Genomic DNA, 17644 nt, shown 5'->3' with positions numbered 1-17644 from the left:
TCTATCACCTCTTTTGTCTTTTGCCGTAAAGCACAGTCACATCAGTCCAGAGAATTCCACATCAGGAATGTTTGATATCCTGTGCCAGTGCCATTTTAGCAGCCCCCAGCGATTCCACGCTCTTGTGACAGCAGGAAGAAAAGCTCAGTAACACCAGCTGAAGGCCTGGATGAGTAAAAATCCCTTTGCATTTCTCCAGGTTAATGTATTTAAATTCACAAAGAGCAAAGCAAATGTACACACACAGAGATCCTTTCTCTTAAAAACACCAAAGGAGACAACTCAACTCGAGTCTCCCTTTGGTGCTTTCCCTCCTGGAGGCGATGCTTCATCGACTTCTGGTGTTCCCCCCAGCTCGCAGTGATGAGCCAGCCCGTGAGCTGCAGCAGCTGAGGCTCAGACACTCGTTGCCTCCTGCCAAATTTTGGGAGCGGGGCGGGGCAGACGGCTGGAGGCTGTAACGTCTCCCAGCAGCTCCATCGCTGAGCCTGGAAGCTCCCAGGGCAGAAGGGAGGGCAGGGCGAGACCAAGACCCCACTGAAAATCAGCCCGGTGTTTCCACCTCTCCCTGGTAATGGATTTGATTTCCTAGGCTTGAGCAGCTCATGGGAACTGGGGCTGGAATCCACCTTGCTGTTATTCCCAAGATGGGAAAGAGCCACCTGGTCCCTCAGACAGGCTGCTGATAAGTGAGATCCCCAGAGCTTAGAGGAATACAAGAGCCTCATTCCTCCTGACTTTATTCCAGGGATCTGTCCTCCTACAGAGCAGAAAACATGCTTCCAGCTCCCAAAAGTAAATTACATCCCTTAAAGAGAGTGGATTGGGATTTCTAAGCAGACATTTTTTCCTCTATGATGACATCAGCACGTGGTGCTTCCCAGTAGCTGTTCTTTATGTTCTTGCTGTTCTGGACAGACCAAATTTTGCTGGGAAACAGCTTTATGGAGAGTTTCTTCTCTCCTAAAACATGCAAAATCTCTCAGTCAGAGACATGGAACATAAACCCAGCACTCTGCAGGTGGTGTGCTCTCACAGTTCCCAGTTTAGGATCAAAACTAGAGGGAGGATTGGGCCTTACCTCATCACACACGAACATGCGTGAAGTCCACGTTAGAATGTACCAACACTGGCTGTAATATATCCAGGATTTCTTGCTGGTATGGCCTGGAGGAGAGAAATCAGGTATAAATCGGCTAGTTCAGGAACTGAGGGGAAATTTTATGTTTAAATTTGTGGGTGACTCCCCTTCACACTGTGCAATTTGATCTTTGGCCATTGTTATTCCTTCACAAACTTGTTCCCACTCCAATTTCTGTATGTTCTGGTGGGGCCAGCCCTTGGCTAACTCCACGTGGCATTTCCATCTGTCTCATCCCATACATTGCTCTGCATTTGCAATGCTCTTAGATTATTCCAGTCTTGCCTACAACAGATTTTCATGGCATTCCCTGTTTTCACCCCTTCTCCTTCCCTTTCCCCACCCACCTCAAAGGGCAAAAATCTTAAAATAAGGGTAATGATCTGATCTGAGAAGAAAAAAGGATCTGCCAGAAGGGATTGCTGGGGTACGTGTAGGCAGCTGGAAGGAATCCAGTCGTGTTTGTTTTCCCTTGTTCTATTTTTCCTAAGTTTTCCTTTTGTTTATGCCCAATTTGGCTGTGTCTGATGCTAAAGGGAGGTGCCATTCCATGAGATTCTTCAGCTCCTGAACACCTGTGGCTGGTGAAATCCTTCCTTAGGCTTCACAGTTAACAGAGCAATGACATGGAATAAAAAACCTCTCTCTCCCCAGGGCACTGTAAGACCTAAGTTTTGTCCAGGCTCACAAAATCTGTTGTGTTGGGAGCCTTTTCAATGACAACAAACCCATTTATTTTAATAAATGACAGCTCAGATTCTGACACAGCCCTGAGCTGGCAACGTGGCTGATTCCAAACTGGCCCAGTTGGACTTGGCACCGGCAGGGAGGAAATGTCTCATTCCACACTGGGCTTGCCAGGGAAGGCCTCATTTCTCTTGGAGCAGTGCAGGATGATTCTCTCTGAATTAGGAAGTCACATGTCTCCCAGGGATGGGTCTCTTTGCCCAGTGCCACCCCCCTTCCCACTGGCATCCTCTGCCTAAACGTGGAATTGTGGCAGCGCATCCCAACCTCAGAATCAAGGATGCCATGCAGCGTCCAGCCGGATATTTGTTGTGTCAAATGGGAATTAATAGATCGGCTTTTCAGGCTAGACTGAGAGTCACAGGCAAAGCTTGAGGTTCAGGATTTAAATAAAACTGTTTCATTTGTTCCTTGATCTATTTGACCACTTTGAAAAATATCTAGAGCCTGCTTTGAGACTCATCAAAGAACCTGGGAGGATTTTCATTCTTCTCCTCCTCTCTACTTGAGAGAGTTTGGGTCAATCTGTTAAAAACACAACGTGGCTTTCCACTCAGAGAGAGAACACAGACAGCAGTGAGAGCAAAGCTCTGTTCTGCATACTCATGGACCACTCATCCCCCAAACTCCTGGGCCAGGACCAAGCCTCAGGCTTCCTCCAAAGACCCTGGAGGTGTTTGTGCTGTTGCTGCTGTGGATGATGCTAGCCCACAACATGGGAACTGTTCCAAAAACTCTGCCAGTGCCTTAATCCACCCTTCAATGTTCTGCTGCTCTCCAAGTCAGAGGGCAGATTGGTCCAGAAAGTGGCAAAGATGAATAAATGCAACCAATAAGAATTCTCTCAAGCACAAACCACGTTACCTTTGGTCCTTGTGTCTCACAGCTGCTGGTCTCTGGGAGCCAAGGTAAGAGCTGCTGGGATATTTGGGATGTTGTGCTCACTCCCATTTAGCTTCTCTGGTGTTTAAGAGCTGAGCTCTGGTTACAGCCTTAGCAGGGATTTAACAGGACCTGTCTCCCTGCTATCCAGCAGTCTATTTTCAGGAAAATCACAGCAACCTGATTATTTCTGAGACCTCTGCCCCCTTGTCAATTTTGATTGGAGTTGGCCCACGAGTTCAAAAGGCTGTAACAGTTTGATCATATAATCCTGGCTTCCTTAGGAAACCAAGCTAAGGAACAAACAAACAGAAGTCCTTACAGAAATACTCCCTTGACAGCTGAGGAGTTTTTTTAATCAACACCTTGACTTCTATGAAGATTTTTACCTTCACTTCCCACAAAGATTATCTTACAGAGCAGCCACCAAACACGGCTCTGGAGTGGCACCGTTGCTGGCAGGTTTGCATTGGGGACAGGCTGGATCCCAGTGGGAGCCACGGGAAACCAGCACGGCCCCAGTGTCCTGCCAGCATCCCCCAGGGCAGGGGATGAGCCCTGCTGAGCCACCAGCAGCCAGGTTTAACTGCAGCAAAGCTCAGAGCTGAGCTTCCAGTGGATGGGACGTGCAGAGGGAGAGCAATTCCCCAGGTGGACAATTCCCCCTGACCTGTTCACCCAGCTCAGATCCTGCCCAGAGCTGCTGGGTTGGGTGGTGTGGTGGTTCCAGCTCCACCTTTGGGATCCTGGGATTCGGGGAATGAAACAACACCTCACCCTGGTCGCTGCTGGGATCCTGCCCAGCTTGGTGGTGTTGGTTTCCCCCAGGAGTGCAGGGAGCTCTGAGACACGAAGGCCCCCCAGTTCAGCTGAGCAAAACCCTGCAAACCAAAATTTTTAGCACATTCCCCTGGGTGCAGCGGGACTGCAGAGTAGGAGTGCCCAGATCCCTCTGGGTTGGCCACCAGCTTCTCCTCCCTCCGCTCCCTTTTCCCTTGGTGCTCCTTCCATGAGCTCTGGCGGCAGATCTGCTGAAGGGGTGATTTTACAACCTAATCCCAATAAAAGACAGCAGCTGCCAGTCAGGAAATCGTGGACAAGAGCATGCTTGGATGATCCAAAGTAACGTGTTTTTGGTATTAATTGCGATTTTTTTTTCATCTGCCACTTTCAGAGAAGTTCTTAAAAAAAAAAAATTTAAAAAAGGAATTGTAAATATGCCAAAACCCATTATTTATGCTCGTTCAGCTTTATTTGATCTTGGCCAATTACTACCGTGTTCCAAACAAGAAGCTACAAAAGCAAATCTTCTCCCTCCCTTTTTATTATTTTTTTTTTAGGAAATCAGGACTAACATTTTCCCGGCGTCAGATACGATGATGCCTCACTCCGTTAGCCTGGGGATTTAAACAGAAAACACGGATTTGAGAGGAAAGCTGAGGCAGTGGCCGCAGGCTGCTGGGAAAGGACGGGAAAAGAGGAGACCCGTCCGTCCGGGAGGGGACACGGGGCGGGCCCTGCAGATCCCGGACTTTCCTGGGCCAAAAATAAGCGAATAAGTGATCGGGAATGGCCTCGTGGAAGGCAGAGCCCGCATCACCCCTTTGCAAAGGGAACAAGATCTCTTTTTAATCTTTTCTTCCTTTCTTCTTCCTTTTTTTTTTGTTTCCTTAAACACAGCTTTTCCCTACGTGAGAGGTGTACGTTTAATTATAAAAGGGCCTTTTTCTGTTGTAATCTCTTTCCAGCTCAATTCCTTTGCTGGATAAATCCCTTAAACGTGTTGTCATTCCTTATTTATTGATTGCAGGTATTTGGGGTTTAATTGAGCAAGTCGGTCGTGGCCCAGGGCAGGAGTGGCGCTACATGAGCAATTAAATCTGATTAGCCCGAGCCCTTTAAGCCCCAGCTGGGTGATTGATAACCGAGACCAACATTCTTCAATTGACTCGCTACATCAAAAAGGAGAAAGGCTTAGAGGAGAAACGCATGGGTCCAACATGAAAAATAGCAAAGGAGCCGAGCAGATTAGATTTGCAAAGGAGCTGAGCTAACGGCGAAGGGAGCAGGGAGAACAGTCCTGGTCAGCCCATAAAATAAATCCGTAAGTGTCTCCTCCTCTAAAACTCAGCCAAGGCTGGATTTTTGTTTTGATTCGTTTTTGGCTTTTTTTTTTTTTTTTTTTTTTTTTACAAGAGGCTGAAGTGACCCGAGCTGGAGCAGGAACGGCTGAAGGCGGCGGAGCCCGGATTTTAACACCCCTCAGCCCTCGGAGCGCGGCTCCATCCATAAAGCTGTCGTCTGTTTGTTAGGGTGTTTGTCTGCTCCGTCATTACACTTTTGCCCGGTAGTTTAAGAAAATAAACTGGCGGGGAGAACAGGAGTGAGCAACCCCCATCGATCAAGCTGATGGATGTCCCGTGTCTCCCCTGGGAAGGGGATGGGCCGGGCAGTGACCAGCGCGGGGACAGCGCTGCCCGCAGCATCCTCGGGCACCAGGGGCAGCCGAGTGCCCACCGAGGACACGGAGACTGGGGGCACAGGGATGCTCCGAGGTGCCGGTCAGCGCCTCGGGAGAGACCGCAGCGCTGCGCTGATGCTCCGGGAAGAGCTCACGGATCGGCCGTGCGGAGTTTTCGGGAGCAGCACCCCCCGAGTCGCACATCCCGCTGTGCCCGGAGCGGTTTCCTGCCCGACTCCAGAGCACACGGGCAGTGCCAGAGGTGCGGGGTCCGTCCAGCCCGGCCGTGCCAGCCCCGGGGGTCCCGCAGCGCTCCCGGAGCCGCCGCGCCGGCAGCGCCCGCCTCAGCCTGAATTGCAGCGAAGGGGGAAAGAAATCAAAGCCAGGGCAGGGGGAGGCTCGGGGGAGGCTCGGGGGAAGCGCCCCGGGCTGGGCTCGGGGCAGGGGGTGCCACCCCCGCCGGGCACCGCGGGGCCGGGGCGGCTCCAAGGGCGCTCCCCTCCCGCTGCCGACTTTTGCCTCGGATCAAAACAGCCTTGAAAGCCCCAGAAATCACCGGGGAGGGGAGGAGGAACGTCAGCAGGAGCTGGACTTCTAAAAACCGTTCCGCCCCATAGGCTTTAATATTAAAAACCCCCTAGGAGCCTCAGACACTGTATTAATTAGTGCAACCACCCATGAAAAGTTGGGCTTGGAACAGCATTCTTTGCCCTGTGTGAAACAGCAACCCTAATAAACAATTGTTAACTTGGCCTATTGCCTCTGGTAAATTACACAGCATTAAAAAATAATGCTTTTCATATTAGGCAGTAATTAAAGGTTGGGACAGCTTTAAAACAAGAGGGGGAGGGGAGGAATCAAAGAAAATATAAAAATGTTCTTTCAAGAGTTATGGGAGGCTAATAAAGTATGTCTGTTATAGTGCACCACTTTGCCCCCAGCTACAGCCAAACTGGAGCCACTGCAATTGCCTCTCAATAAGATAATGATATTCCTTTCTCTGCTATTAAAAGGCTCCCAGTGCAAACTTAAAATGATTTATTTAATTTAAGAAATTATGAGGTGTAACTTCAAAGCGTAAGCCGTTAGTAATGGAAAACACCAGGTTGTTTAAAATTATAATAATAATTGTTTGGAATACAGTGACATCAAAGTGCTTTCATCACCAAATAAAATATAGCACAGACCCCCAAATCCAGTGGAGTTTATTGAGTAGACATTTTTTGGTGTGTTTTTATTATTTCCTTATCAAGAGACATTATTTTAGCAGCTCCTTTTCTCAGCTTTGATGTTTTGACAGTCTTAAATTAATTTTATTGCATTTTTTTGGCTCGGAGATGGGAGATTATTCTGACTGCTTATTTTTCATTATGACTTTTTTGTTTTCAAGAACCGGTTTGTTATTTAACACAGCACCTTGATAAGCGCAGTCGAAATGAATTGGCCATTACAGGTCATTAAAAAGCAAAGAATTCTGTTTTCAAGCAATCCATTACACGTCTGGGAAAATATTCCTACTTAAAACAAACTTTTGAGTTGAACGCTGGCATAATCAGTTTAATAAAACGGGTAGAGCATAATTTTAAGGAACGTGGGTTTTTTTCTCTTTACGAGATTCTTGCTTATTCAAAACACAGCAATCTGAGAAATACATATACAAAGCATTTTGCCAAAAAAAGAGACCTGCCTTTGCAGCAAGAACATCACAGAATGTTTTTAATTTCCTTGAACAGTGTTATAAAACCTTAATCGCGCATACATTGCTCGAGACTTTTTCTTCCCAAGCAAAGCAGAATTATTCCAATCCCCTTTAAAAATGGTAGCGTTTTAAAATATACTGCAGTTGCAGCTTTATAGACCGGTATTTCCACTAAAACAGCAGGGACAGAATTGCTTGGGTGTTAAAAGACTGAAATATAATGGATGGAAAGATTTTTATTCCTTGCGTGCAACCAGTTGGGAGCTGCTGGTAGCACCCGCCAAAAGCCTCATGGATTACGGTGGGAAACACACAGCGAGGGGCTCGGGGAGTCAAACACAAACCAAAATAAAAAAGCTCAACAACAACAACAACAAAAGACCCCAAATTTCCCCCCTCTGCCTTTCCCCGCGGCAGCGAAAAGGAGCGTGAACCGTGGAGCGGCGGCTCCTGGGTTTCGCAGCGCTGGGATGAGCTGTGCAGTTTCCCTGAGATCCCCCGTGCTTTTCATTGGAAAAATGTGCCCCCTCTGCTCTGGAATGGAAAAAGGGGAAAGAAAAAAAAAAAAAAAAAAGATTGGAATAACCTCTTTGTTTTTATTTTGTGAGAGAGGCTTCCTACGCCAAGAATGCGGGCGCTGCCGAAAGTAGGTTAACTTCCAAAAGTGACCCCCGGAAAAGGCATTTTGGCGTCTCCGTGGCTGATAGTGAGTGTAGGAACGGGAGGAACACAGTCACACTGGCCACATGCTGGGGTTTATTCGTTCGAGGAGACTTTTTTTTTGGTGCTTTTAATAATTTTAATTTTTTTTTTTTTTTTTTTAATAAAGAGATCCAGGTTAGTCTTCGGGGATGCTAAACAGGGGACAAACAGAGAGGGGAAAATAATATACTTTAGGGAGAGCAAAATGCTCACTTCTCTCTCGGGGGGTGGGAGTGGAGCCGCCGCGGCTGTTCCGCGGAACCTCTGGCTATTTGTGTGCAGCCAGGGCACGAGTGCGTGGCTTGGGGCCGCTTCCGAAGGCGCAGGGCCCCAGAGTTTGGTGCTTTCTGGTGGTTCTTTCTCATCCATCCCCTCCGTGGGCTCCCCTCCTCCTGCAGTGCGTGTCCAGCACTCCCCCCAAAATCCTGCAGAGCCCCAGGTGTGCGCGGAAGGGACATTGGAGTGTCCGTGGCACTCGCGTGCGAGTGGAATACCCAGCTCTCCGCTCCGGAGAGGTGGGAGGTGCGTGTGAAGCGCCGGGGCGGTGGAACCAAGGGTCAGGACAAGGCTGGGAGCCGGGATGCGGCTGAGGGGCTCTGCCCGGTCTGGAGGGCACCTGAGCCCCCCGCAGCCCCGGCTGGGCTTCGCGGGGCAGGTGTCGGGAGCCCGGCCCCATCCCCATCCCCATCTCCATTCCCGTTCTCATTCCCGACGTCCGGCCCGTGGCTCGGGGCTCGCTCGGTGCCCGCAGCCCCCGGCCCTCAGCACAGGGATCCCCCCGCTCTCCCGGACACGCCGCTCGCAGCCAGGCAGTTTTCCTCGTTCGCCATAAAACGCAGGAATTCCGGGCTCTGACAAGGCAACGTGACAACATGAAATGCAGGCTCGGAGCGCCCGTGGCCTTAGGTAATGAACGCTTGGCCGGAGCGAGGCAGAAAAGCCCAGTCCCAAATATTTATGTCAACAAATCCATCCCCGGTGACTGAAAGTCCCGGGAGAGCCGCGCTGTGCCCGGCTGGCCTGAGCCGCCGCTCAGCAAGTCCTGGTTTTAAGGATCGGGGTAATTTATCGCGTTGTTTTTAATGTTTATTATTTATTGCTCTAATTATTTTTCACTTTCTATCGGGAATTTAAAATATATAGATGTACCTGGAACAGATGCCAACTCCTTTCAGTCTCACTCAACTTCTAATCATCGCATCTGCTTTGTGTCAGAAAATACTTTGGGAACAATTTAACTTTGCATTAAAATAATTAATTAAAGCCACACCTCCCCAGCCTCTTGCGAAAGTGGGGGAGGAATTTCAGTAAGTGCATCGCTTTTAATGATAGCATTCTGATTTCCCTGCCTCGCTGTAATTTATTCAGTTACAGATCTGCCTGCGGGGCAGCTCCCCATTAGGACGATGATGAAGTCTCATGAGTAAAGCTTGACACCTCCCTCCTAATAAAATATAATACTCAATTAACTCGGCCTTTCTGAAGGCTTTAATTGGAACAAGTTAATAATGGGCGCAGGGTGAATTGTCATGCCATCCGCAGGCTCCGAGAAGGTGTCACAGATCCCTCCTTGCCTTTCCCAGAGCAGAGGTTGTAACCGAGATTTGGAAGCTTTTCCTTCAACACCCTTGTGTGCCGCAATAAATCTGTATCCATTTAGGGATCTATCATAACACACGCAAAGCTCCTGCGCTCAAAGAATTTCCAGCAAAAAGATTTAGCTGTAATCCCTGACACAGCTGATTTATACCGAAGGTTAAAAAATACCGCTGGTTTATTTATAGCCCAGCCCGGCTAAGGAAGCACTCGGGACAACCGGCCAGGCAAGGACAGGGCCGAGGGGGCTTCGCCTCGCCCTGGATTCAGGGGGATGATGCTTCGGGAAAAGGGAATCCGGGAAAGAAGCGCGTTTCTCCCGTTTTTATGCGGCGGTAAATTCTAATTTGAAGAGTTTGCGTGGAGATTGGGCTCCCCCAGCTTTGTTCCCTACATCTGCGAAGCGGGGAGATCACCGGGGGTTTTCCCGGGAAAGGGAGAGGGGTGAGCAGGGCGAGCTCCGCGAGTCCCTGCGCTCCCCAAGCCCGCAGCCCCTTCGCACAGCCCGGCTCTCCGAGTGTCTGATTCCCCGACCCTTTTCTTCCCGATCCGGCGGGATGCTGAGCCAGCCGGGATGTGGCTGGGAGCCTGGGGGACGGGAGAATTCCCGGTGCTTCCAGCGGCGGTGCCGGGAGCGCGGTGCCTGCGGGATCCGCACGCCCGGAGCGGGGAGAGGGCACCCGGGAGAAGTCCCGGGGGGGGCAAACACAGCTGGGCAGGGGGCAAACACACCTCGGACCCGCACCCCCTCCGAACCCCGACAGCCCTCCTGAGACAACATTTCCATGGGGTGGCACTTGGGTGTGCCAGGGTCCCCCCGGGTGCCCTTATCCGACCCCCCCCCTCACCAGGGGAGGGTGGTCCAGCACCTGCTCTCTGAGCCTGGCCCCAAAACTGCGAGAGCGCAGCACCCTGGGGCCCTGAAATGCAGCTAAAGCACTGCAGGGCCCCCACCAGGTTTAACCTGTCCCAAATTCCCCCTCAAATCCTTCGGGAGTCGAGACCCGTCTCCCTCTAAAGCACACAGAGCTGAGGTGGAGTCGAGGGGAGAGCTCCCAAGGAAAGGGAAAGGCACATGAGCTAAAAGTGATGGAAACATCAGCGGAGCACGATGTTGTAAAGAACAGAGGCGCCTAAAAGCGGTTGTTAAAAACAAGGAAACCTCATAAAAGCTTTGGCTTTTGACTCTGAAATGTTGACTTGCAATTCACCTTCCCGCGCTGCAAATTTGGCTTTAAATCAGATCGAGGAAGGGGAAATAATCACAAAGGCAACCCAAACATTCCTTTGAACTTGACCCAATGGTGCAAAACACACACAGAGAGAAGGCACCTTTCAAAGGACTCCAAACACCAACAGACCCACACACGATTAAACACGTTTTTTCTTTTTTAATTTAATTCGAAATAAGAGATAAGAAATAATAAATCTTCAATAAAATATATAAAATTGTACAAGGCATCCCTTTCAAAGGGATTCTCCTATGATGGGAGATCGGGGGTGAGGGGAAGGGAGAGAGGAAGTTCATCTATAGTGGGTCCCAGGCGGCATCAATGCCTGGGTCAAAACAAACCAAAACCAGCAAAACCTCGTGGCTTTTTTTTTTTTTTCCTCTCCTTTTTTTCTGATTTTTTTTTTTTTTTGTTTCATTTCTTTCCTCCACAACAGCATGCTAAGAAAATAAATCCAGGAGAAACTCTGACTTCAGTGCTCCACAGCCTTGGGAGTAACTTCCTCATAAACTTTAGCAAGAGTAATACACATAATACAAGAGTTACAAGGAGAAGCCTGGGGAAGCTGCTGCCAGAGCTCCCACGGGGACAGAGAGGTCACACAGTCTCTATCACCCATCTGTCCTGCTCGTGGGGCTGATTGTGACACCCGGATCTCTCTTTAGAAGGGCTTGAAGCACGAGTCACTCCTATTGGCATCCTTAGAACGGAAGAAAACTCGGGGGGTTCTGTGTAACACAGGCCGTGGCAAATACTAACAGAAACCCCACAACATCCCCCAGAAGGGTTCAACAATCCTTTCTGGGAACAACCCACGTCTTCCTCCCTTCTCTCCTGGCTTTCCAAGAGCATTGCAGAGCCAAGATTACCTGGCTGCAGCTAAAAATTTCTAAGCACGCCAATAGGAAGAGATAAAAACCAGCCTAAGAACCCTCCCTTGCTCTTCACCTCCCCTCCCAGTGCTTTACAAAGGCTGAAGCTATTTATACACATAAAGGCGTTACAGGAGCCGTGGTGGGGAAAGCTGGGCTCTACATTTAGGGGCCCTGCTGCTCATCTCACCGAGGTTCGGGATGCAAAACTTTGCCCTCTCCCCAGAAATGCAGGGATTTGCTGGCTCTGAACTTCGCTGAGACTCCACCGGCTCTAGTTTCTATTTACACGTCTCTAGCTACAGGCTCTGCTGTCCTTAAAAAAACAACCAAACAACAAAACCTGGATTAGACCTTTCTATTGCCCTCCCCCCTGCCCCCATGTGAAGTGATGGCAACTTAGAGCGTGGCTCAAGGGCACGCACCCCTCTTATTTTAAACCCGTGGTGGGCCAGGAAGGTGTCAGGGAATTTCTGCCTCCGTATGACAAAATTCCTTTTTCACCCGTTCTTTTTTTAACCTAGTTTTACGTGCACTGGATGAAACCCCTACATTTAATAAAAATTTTTTTTTTTTATGTTGGTTTTTATGCTTTTTTTTTTTTTTTTTGCTTTCAGGAGCAGACTCTGCGTGCTCAGAGCACTCTCAGGAGACGCCCAACCCGTAGCAAACTCCCAGACACTCAGGATGCCAGATAGAAGCGTGCAGAAGGAATGGCCAGTACTGGTTGGGGTTCTGCCTTCTCAGGGCTGGACAGGATCCACCAGGAAGTCTGTGTCGGATCTTCTTAGGATAAGTGGTACATGCTGTATCCAACGGGAGTGGCGTAGAGTCCAACGGGCGGGATGGGAAGCACAGGTCTGTGAAAAGGGTAGGATGTCCCATACAGGGAGGCAGCCTGGATGGGGGAGTTGATGGGGAAAGGGAGGCTGAACCCCGACGGCAACATGGGCTTCGCTGCCATTTTGAGCTTCTCCAGCTCGGCCTCCTGCAGTCTCTTGGCCTTGGCCCTCCGATTCTGGAACCAGATTTTGACCTGGGTCTCTGTGAGGTTGAGGGAGCTGGAGAACTCGGCTCTCTCGGCGATGGACAGGTACTGCTTCTGGCGGAACTTGCGCTCCAGAGCCAGCAGCTGGGAAGTGGTGAACGGGGTTCGGGGCTTCCTGTTCGTCTTGTGCTTCCTCAGGGTGCAGGCAGTGGGGCTCAGGTGTCCTGCAAGGAAGGGAAAGGCCGGTTATCACAACAGCAGGGACAGCCTGGAGCTCTGCAGGGATGCTGTGCCTGGTGGGTGTCCCTGCGATCCCCTCCAAACACGGGATCCTTTGGCAAAGGGGCTCGGGAAATGTCTTCCTGGCCAAACTTAAATTCACAGCACTTCAGCTGATGTGCTGGGAAGGGAAGTTTTGCCTCAGCGATTTCAAAAGGGACAGAGGATTCACAGGTCACTTTGGGAGTCACTTCACAGGGGTCTAGAGCACACAAACCAGGACAACTCCAATAAAGCACAGGACAAACACCACAAAAGCAGGAGATTCCCAAAAGGACAGAGGGCAAGAGGAGAGCTCAGCCCTGCTCCAGGATTTCCCCACAAAGCACAACAAGTGACAGCTGAAGAAGTGGATCTGACAATTTTAGTGGTTTTGCTAATGGGACATTTTTCCTTGCTGTTTCTTCTTCCAAATCAAGCTTTTCCTCTGCTTATTAACTTCAATTTTCAGTGAATATTTTCTGATTATCAACCAGTATAAAAAATGTCATACATGAAATCCCTAATTATGTTTGGTCTTTGCATGTATGACAAAAAACCCCTAACAAAAACTCAAACAAGAAAGCAGCGCTCTTTTAATTCAACATTTTGCTTTTATGACATTTGCCAATTAAAAAATAAAACAAAACCCAGACAAAACTTCAGCATTTTGTAGCCAATAAAAGCCAGAAAATCCATCACCTTTTGTTCCTGCCTTAAATCCCAGCCAGGTTAGGCAATATTCCTGGGATGGCAGAGCGCTGACTTGCCTTTAGATTAATTTAGCACTTCACTAATAATTTTGCAATCTAAAGAATAACTAAAAAGCAGGCGGCTGACTTCAAGAACTCGGTAATTTGGCTGTGTTTTGCTCACTCCAGGGGCACAGGACAAGTCACCCTGGCCAGACACAGCAAGTGACACCCAGGCTGCCCAAAGAGGCTGCTGAGTTTTGTTCCCGCTGTGGTGTCTGCTTCAAACGCTTGTCAGTATTTGCACTTTGGGTTTTCTGGACTCATTTCTCTTTTATTTTTAAAAATAAACCAGACTAAGAAGCTGTTTAAGCATGTATCATGCAATTAAAAAAATCCCACAAGGGAATTGTTGAAAAGTTCAGAAAGGGGAGGGAGAAAACAGTTACAGCGGGGAAAAAAATCAAACTTCTCTTATTGCTCTTCCTCTGGATACCGAAAGCCAAAAATAAAGCTTTTTTAGGAAACAGCTTGTCAAATATCGGCCTGCGATCCCACCAGGGCAGTTTAATAATTCAGGTGCTCACCGTGACAGCTGATTCACTCCTAAAACTGCATTAAACTAAAGCTACAGCAAGCCGACCCTGAATTCCCTGCCGCTCCGCCCGTTGTTCCACGCTATTTTTAAACCCAGCGCCTTTCTTTTCCCAAAGTGAAGCCCTCCCCAGACTCAGCTGCTCGCAGCAGGGACAGGGTTTGGAGGGATGGCCCTGGCACCGTGTCCCAGCACCTTCCCCCGCTCTCGGGTGAGCCCGACCCGTCCCAGCTCCTGCTGCGCACGGGGAAACCGCAGGAACATGTTTTCCCATGAAATCCCGGGAAATATTCGCCCCGGGATACAGCCCAGCCTTCCCAGGCTTCTTCTCTCGCAGCCCCCCGAAGGATTGCCAGGCTCTAATAAGCAGCAGGGACCGCAGCCCCCGGAATTGCGTTTATCCCGTGCCAGTCCCCAAGCCCTCGCTGATTTGTTTCACTGTTTTTCTCTTTATCCTCCTTTTCCTGGCCAACATCGGACAAAAAATCATCATTTGGAGAGGGTTCCCTCTCCGTGTTCCTCAAAATTCTAACTTTTACAGCTTTTCCCTCAGCTCATCCCACGCGTAATATTAATATTAATAACAATAAATCGAGGGGCGGTTTTTAATGTCAAAGCTCTCCATGGACAGGCAGTTTTCCTGCGGGAAAACCGGTCGTTGCCTCCTGCCGAGGTGGGAAATCAGGAAAATGGTCGAGGCCGAAGGATTTTCCCTGCCCTGATCCTCAGTTTTCTCCCCAGATCCCTCGGAAGTCACTGGAATTCCAGCTCCTGAAGTCCTTTACAAAACTATTTTGCCAATCCCGAGAACGAAAAATTTTCAAAGAGAAAGCAGAGAAATTTCGAAGGGGAAAAATGTAGAGGGAGATTATTAGGCCGTGTCTAAGTCTGGGGTTTTGGGCAGATTTAGAGAAAGGGTCCAAGTAGGGGCACACGCTTCTTTTCATGTTTTTTCAGCACACTTGGGGTACCTGAAAATTAAAATCTGGAGCTACACAGGGCTTGCCACGGGCGGGATGCCTTCCTCCTGCCCTCTCCAAGCACGACAGAAAGCAAATTAATTCGGGGTTATCATAAAGGAAAGGAAGTGGATGAAAGCCAAATCGAAATTATTGTTAAAAAAGAAAATAATAAGGAAAGCTGTAATAGCACTAAACTTTCCTCTTGCAATAGTAGATAGAGAAAAAAATTCCGTGAGACAGTTCACGTCTGTAAAGCGTCTAACTTAAATAAAGCAGAGTATGTAATTTCCACCAGGCAAGTTTGGGATGCTCGGACGAGAGGGGATAAATCCTGACACAGGTGTGCAGCTTCCCGGCCATGGGAAGGCAGGAAGCCTGGCACGGCCGAGATGCTCCTTCCCCTTCTCCTGAAGGATGTTTTGGAACTTCTAATTTCTTAAAAGCAAATTTTTTTCCTTTTTTTTTTTTTTTTTCCCCCAAATCGCACGGAAAGCGAAACGCGGCTCAGAGCCGCTCGGACTGCAAAGGGGTTTCAGAAGTGACCTGTCACCTCCGGAGCGAGTGTCCCTAAGGCGGGGGACGAGGTCGGGAGGGATCGCGGGGGCTAAAGGGGTCAGGACCAGTTCGGGGAACTTTGACAGGCTCTAGAACCAGGGATGGAGGGACAAACCCCGCGCCGGGAGCCAGCGCGGAGCCAGCTCAAGGTTGGAAGGGAGAATTCCCGAGTTTAAGAGATTGCTGCGCATCGCGGATGGGAGAAGGGAACAGGGAGAAATTCCAGTTGTTGTTGCAAGGGGATAACATAAATGGACGAGCTGTCTGCCAGGGGGTCGAGAGTCGGGAAAGGGAGCTGGTCCCTGGTGATTTCTGATCTTTCTGTGGCTTTGAAGGCGGTATATATTTATATACCGTATAGAAATACACGTATAGAAATATATAACTCCATAAATATATAACCGTAATAAATATGTGAAGAAGTATGTAAATATACCTAAAAATCACACACATATGAATACCTTTAAAAGTACCATGGAATCTCAGAATGTTTTAGGTTGGAAAGGACCTTAAAATCATCTCCTTCCATGGGCAGCGACACCTTCCACTAAAGCAGCTTGCTCAGGGCCCCATCCAACGTGACCTCGAGCACTTGCAGGGATGGGAATACAGGATATAAAACCGAAGGTAAAATACAGGATCTATGAGCATTTATCTCCGTGCTGCAGCGCATCCCGCCCGCCCCCGCCGCTCCCGGGCGCTCGGCACTCACTTGGCGGCGGGGAATATCTCCCGGCCTCCGAAGGGATCCAGGACGAGCCGTCCTCCGAGTTCTCCGACTTGACCGAGGCGGTGTCGAAGGTTTTTGTAAGCGCCCCGGGCGGGCTGTGCGCGTCCCGGGAGCCGTGGCCCGCCAGCAGCAGGTTCCTGGAGGTGCCCACGGCCGCCCCGTCGGCGCTGCCGCCGGCCGCGGGCAGCGGCGGCTCCTTGGGGGGGGGCTTCTTGTCGGACATGAGCGCTTCCACGCTGAACGGCAGGCTCGACACCTTGACTTTGTGGTGCTCCTCGGCGCCGGCCGCCGGGCCCTCCTCGTCGGAGGAGAAAACCTCCTTGGCCTTGTGAGGGGAAGCCATGGCGGTGCGGCGGAGCTGGCGCTGCCCGGCGAGTGCGGCGGAGCGGGCCCGGCCGCCCCCCTTTTCCCCCTCTGGGGCTCCCCGCCGCTGTCCTCCTTTGGCGAGCGGGGGAGCCGCCCCGCCGACCAATCAGCGCCCGTTCTGCCGCGTGACGTCGTGAGAGGCGTCATCCCATTGGCTGAGAGCGCGCGGGGGGCGGGCCCAGCCGGCCCCGGTGGCGGCGGTGCCGCGCGGGGAGTTCCCGGCCCGGCCCGGCCCCCCGGTCCCAATTAGGGGTTAATGACACTCGGGCCGCCCGCCGAGCGCGCCTGGCCCGGAGCCGCGCAGGGCTGCAGTCAGAGCAAAGCGAGCGGGGAAAAAAATAAAACATCGCCGCGGTAATTAAGGCTGATGATGAGGCGAAGAGGGAACTTCAGAAGAGCGCGGCTCTGCGCCCTCTCGCCGCCTGCTCGGCTCCTCCCCGGGCGCCCCAGGCTCATCGCGGACCCCCGCGCTCATCCCGATCCTACAACGCCCCGTCAGGGACCGCCGCACCCCCGCCCCGCCGACCGTCCCGGAGCGGGGTCCGTCCGCCGCTTCCCTCCATCTCCCCCAAACACGAGTCCCTTTCCCGAAGGAGAGGGGTCTGGGGATGGGGGATCAGGGATACGGCATGAGGGAGACGGGATGCGGGCCCCGCGCAGCCAAACGCTCCCGCGGTGAAACGCGAGCGCCGCTGTTTGCGCCGCTGGTTTTTCATCCATTTTTTTTTTCTTGTTTGCGTTTCCAAGGCAGCAGGACCCAAGTCGGGCAAAACCACTCTGCAGAGGTTAGATCTGTAATTATTTTTTTTTTTCCAGCGTCAATTACACACGTGATGGATAGATGAGCTTTAATAAATTAGGGGCACGCAGCCCTTAATTAAAAGTCATATCAAACCCGTACTTTGAAAGCGATTCTCTCACTTTTTGACTTCCTATCAGTGGTATGAATAAAGAGTATCCTTTAAAAAGCTTTTATAATTACAGCGCGGATAAAAGCGAATACATATTGTTCTTTTCATAATTATTTTAATCTTGCGCCGGGCGTTATTTCATGCTGTGCCCGCAACTTTCTCAGGTGTTTAGATTGTTTTTTTTTTTTCTTTTGTTTTCCAACGTCCAGGGTGGGCAGTGTCTGGGAGCTGTTTTGGTGTTATAATTTATAAATT

At 50.3% G+C, this 17644-nt stretch overlaps 1 protein-coding gene across 1 annotated transcript; it reads right to left on the bottom strand.

Annotated features, from left to right (window-relative positions):
• Positions 1-10857: 10857 nt before the first annotated feature.
• Positions 10858-16532, bottom strand: MSX2 (msh homeobox 2). Its single transcript, XM_032125230.1, has 2 exons — positions 16095-16532; positions 10858-12544 (listed from the first exon to the last, which is right to left on the bottom strand). The coding sequence occupies exons 1-2, from the start codon at positions 16453-16455 to the stop codon at positions 12120-12122; spliced, it is 786 nt and encodes a 261-aa protein (XP_031981121.1). The 5' UTR covers positions 16456-16532; the 3' UTR covers positions 10858-12119.
• Between the last annotated feature and the right edge of the window lie 1112 nt (positions 16533-17644).

The sequence above is a fragment of the Corvus moneduloides genome, chromosome 15 (assembly GCF_009650955.1).
Source record: "Corvus moneduloides isolate bCorMon1 chromosome 15, bCorMon1.pri, whole genome shotgun sequence".
In the NCBI taxonomy this organism is placed as follows: Eukaryota; Metazoa; Chordata; class Aves; order Passeriformes; family Corvidae; genus Corvus; species Corvus moneduloides.
The sequence above is the reverse complement of the archived record's forward strand: the minus strand, read 5'-3'. Positions and strand labels throughout refer to the sequence as shown.

Coding starts and splice junctions, on each gene's coding strand:
- MSX2 (XM_032125230.1), bottom strand. CDS start 16,455: ATGGCTTCCCCTCACAAGGCCAAGGAGGTTTTCTCCTCCGACGAGGAG. Junction 12,545..16,094: donor GAGATATTCCCCGCCGCCAA/GTGAGTGCCGAG, acceptor CCTTCCTTGCAG/GACACCTGAGCCCCACTGCC.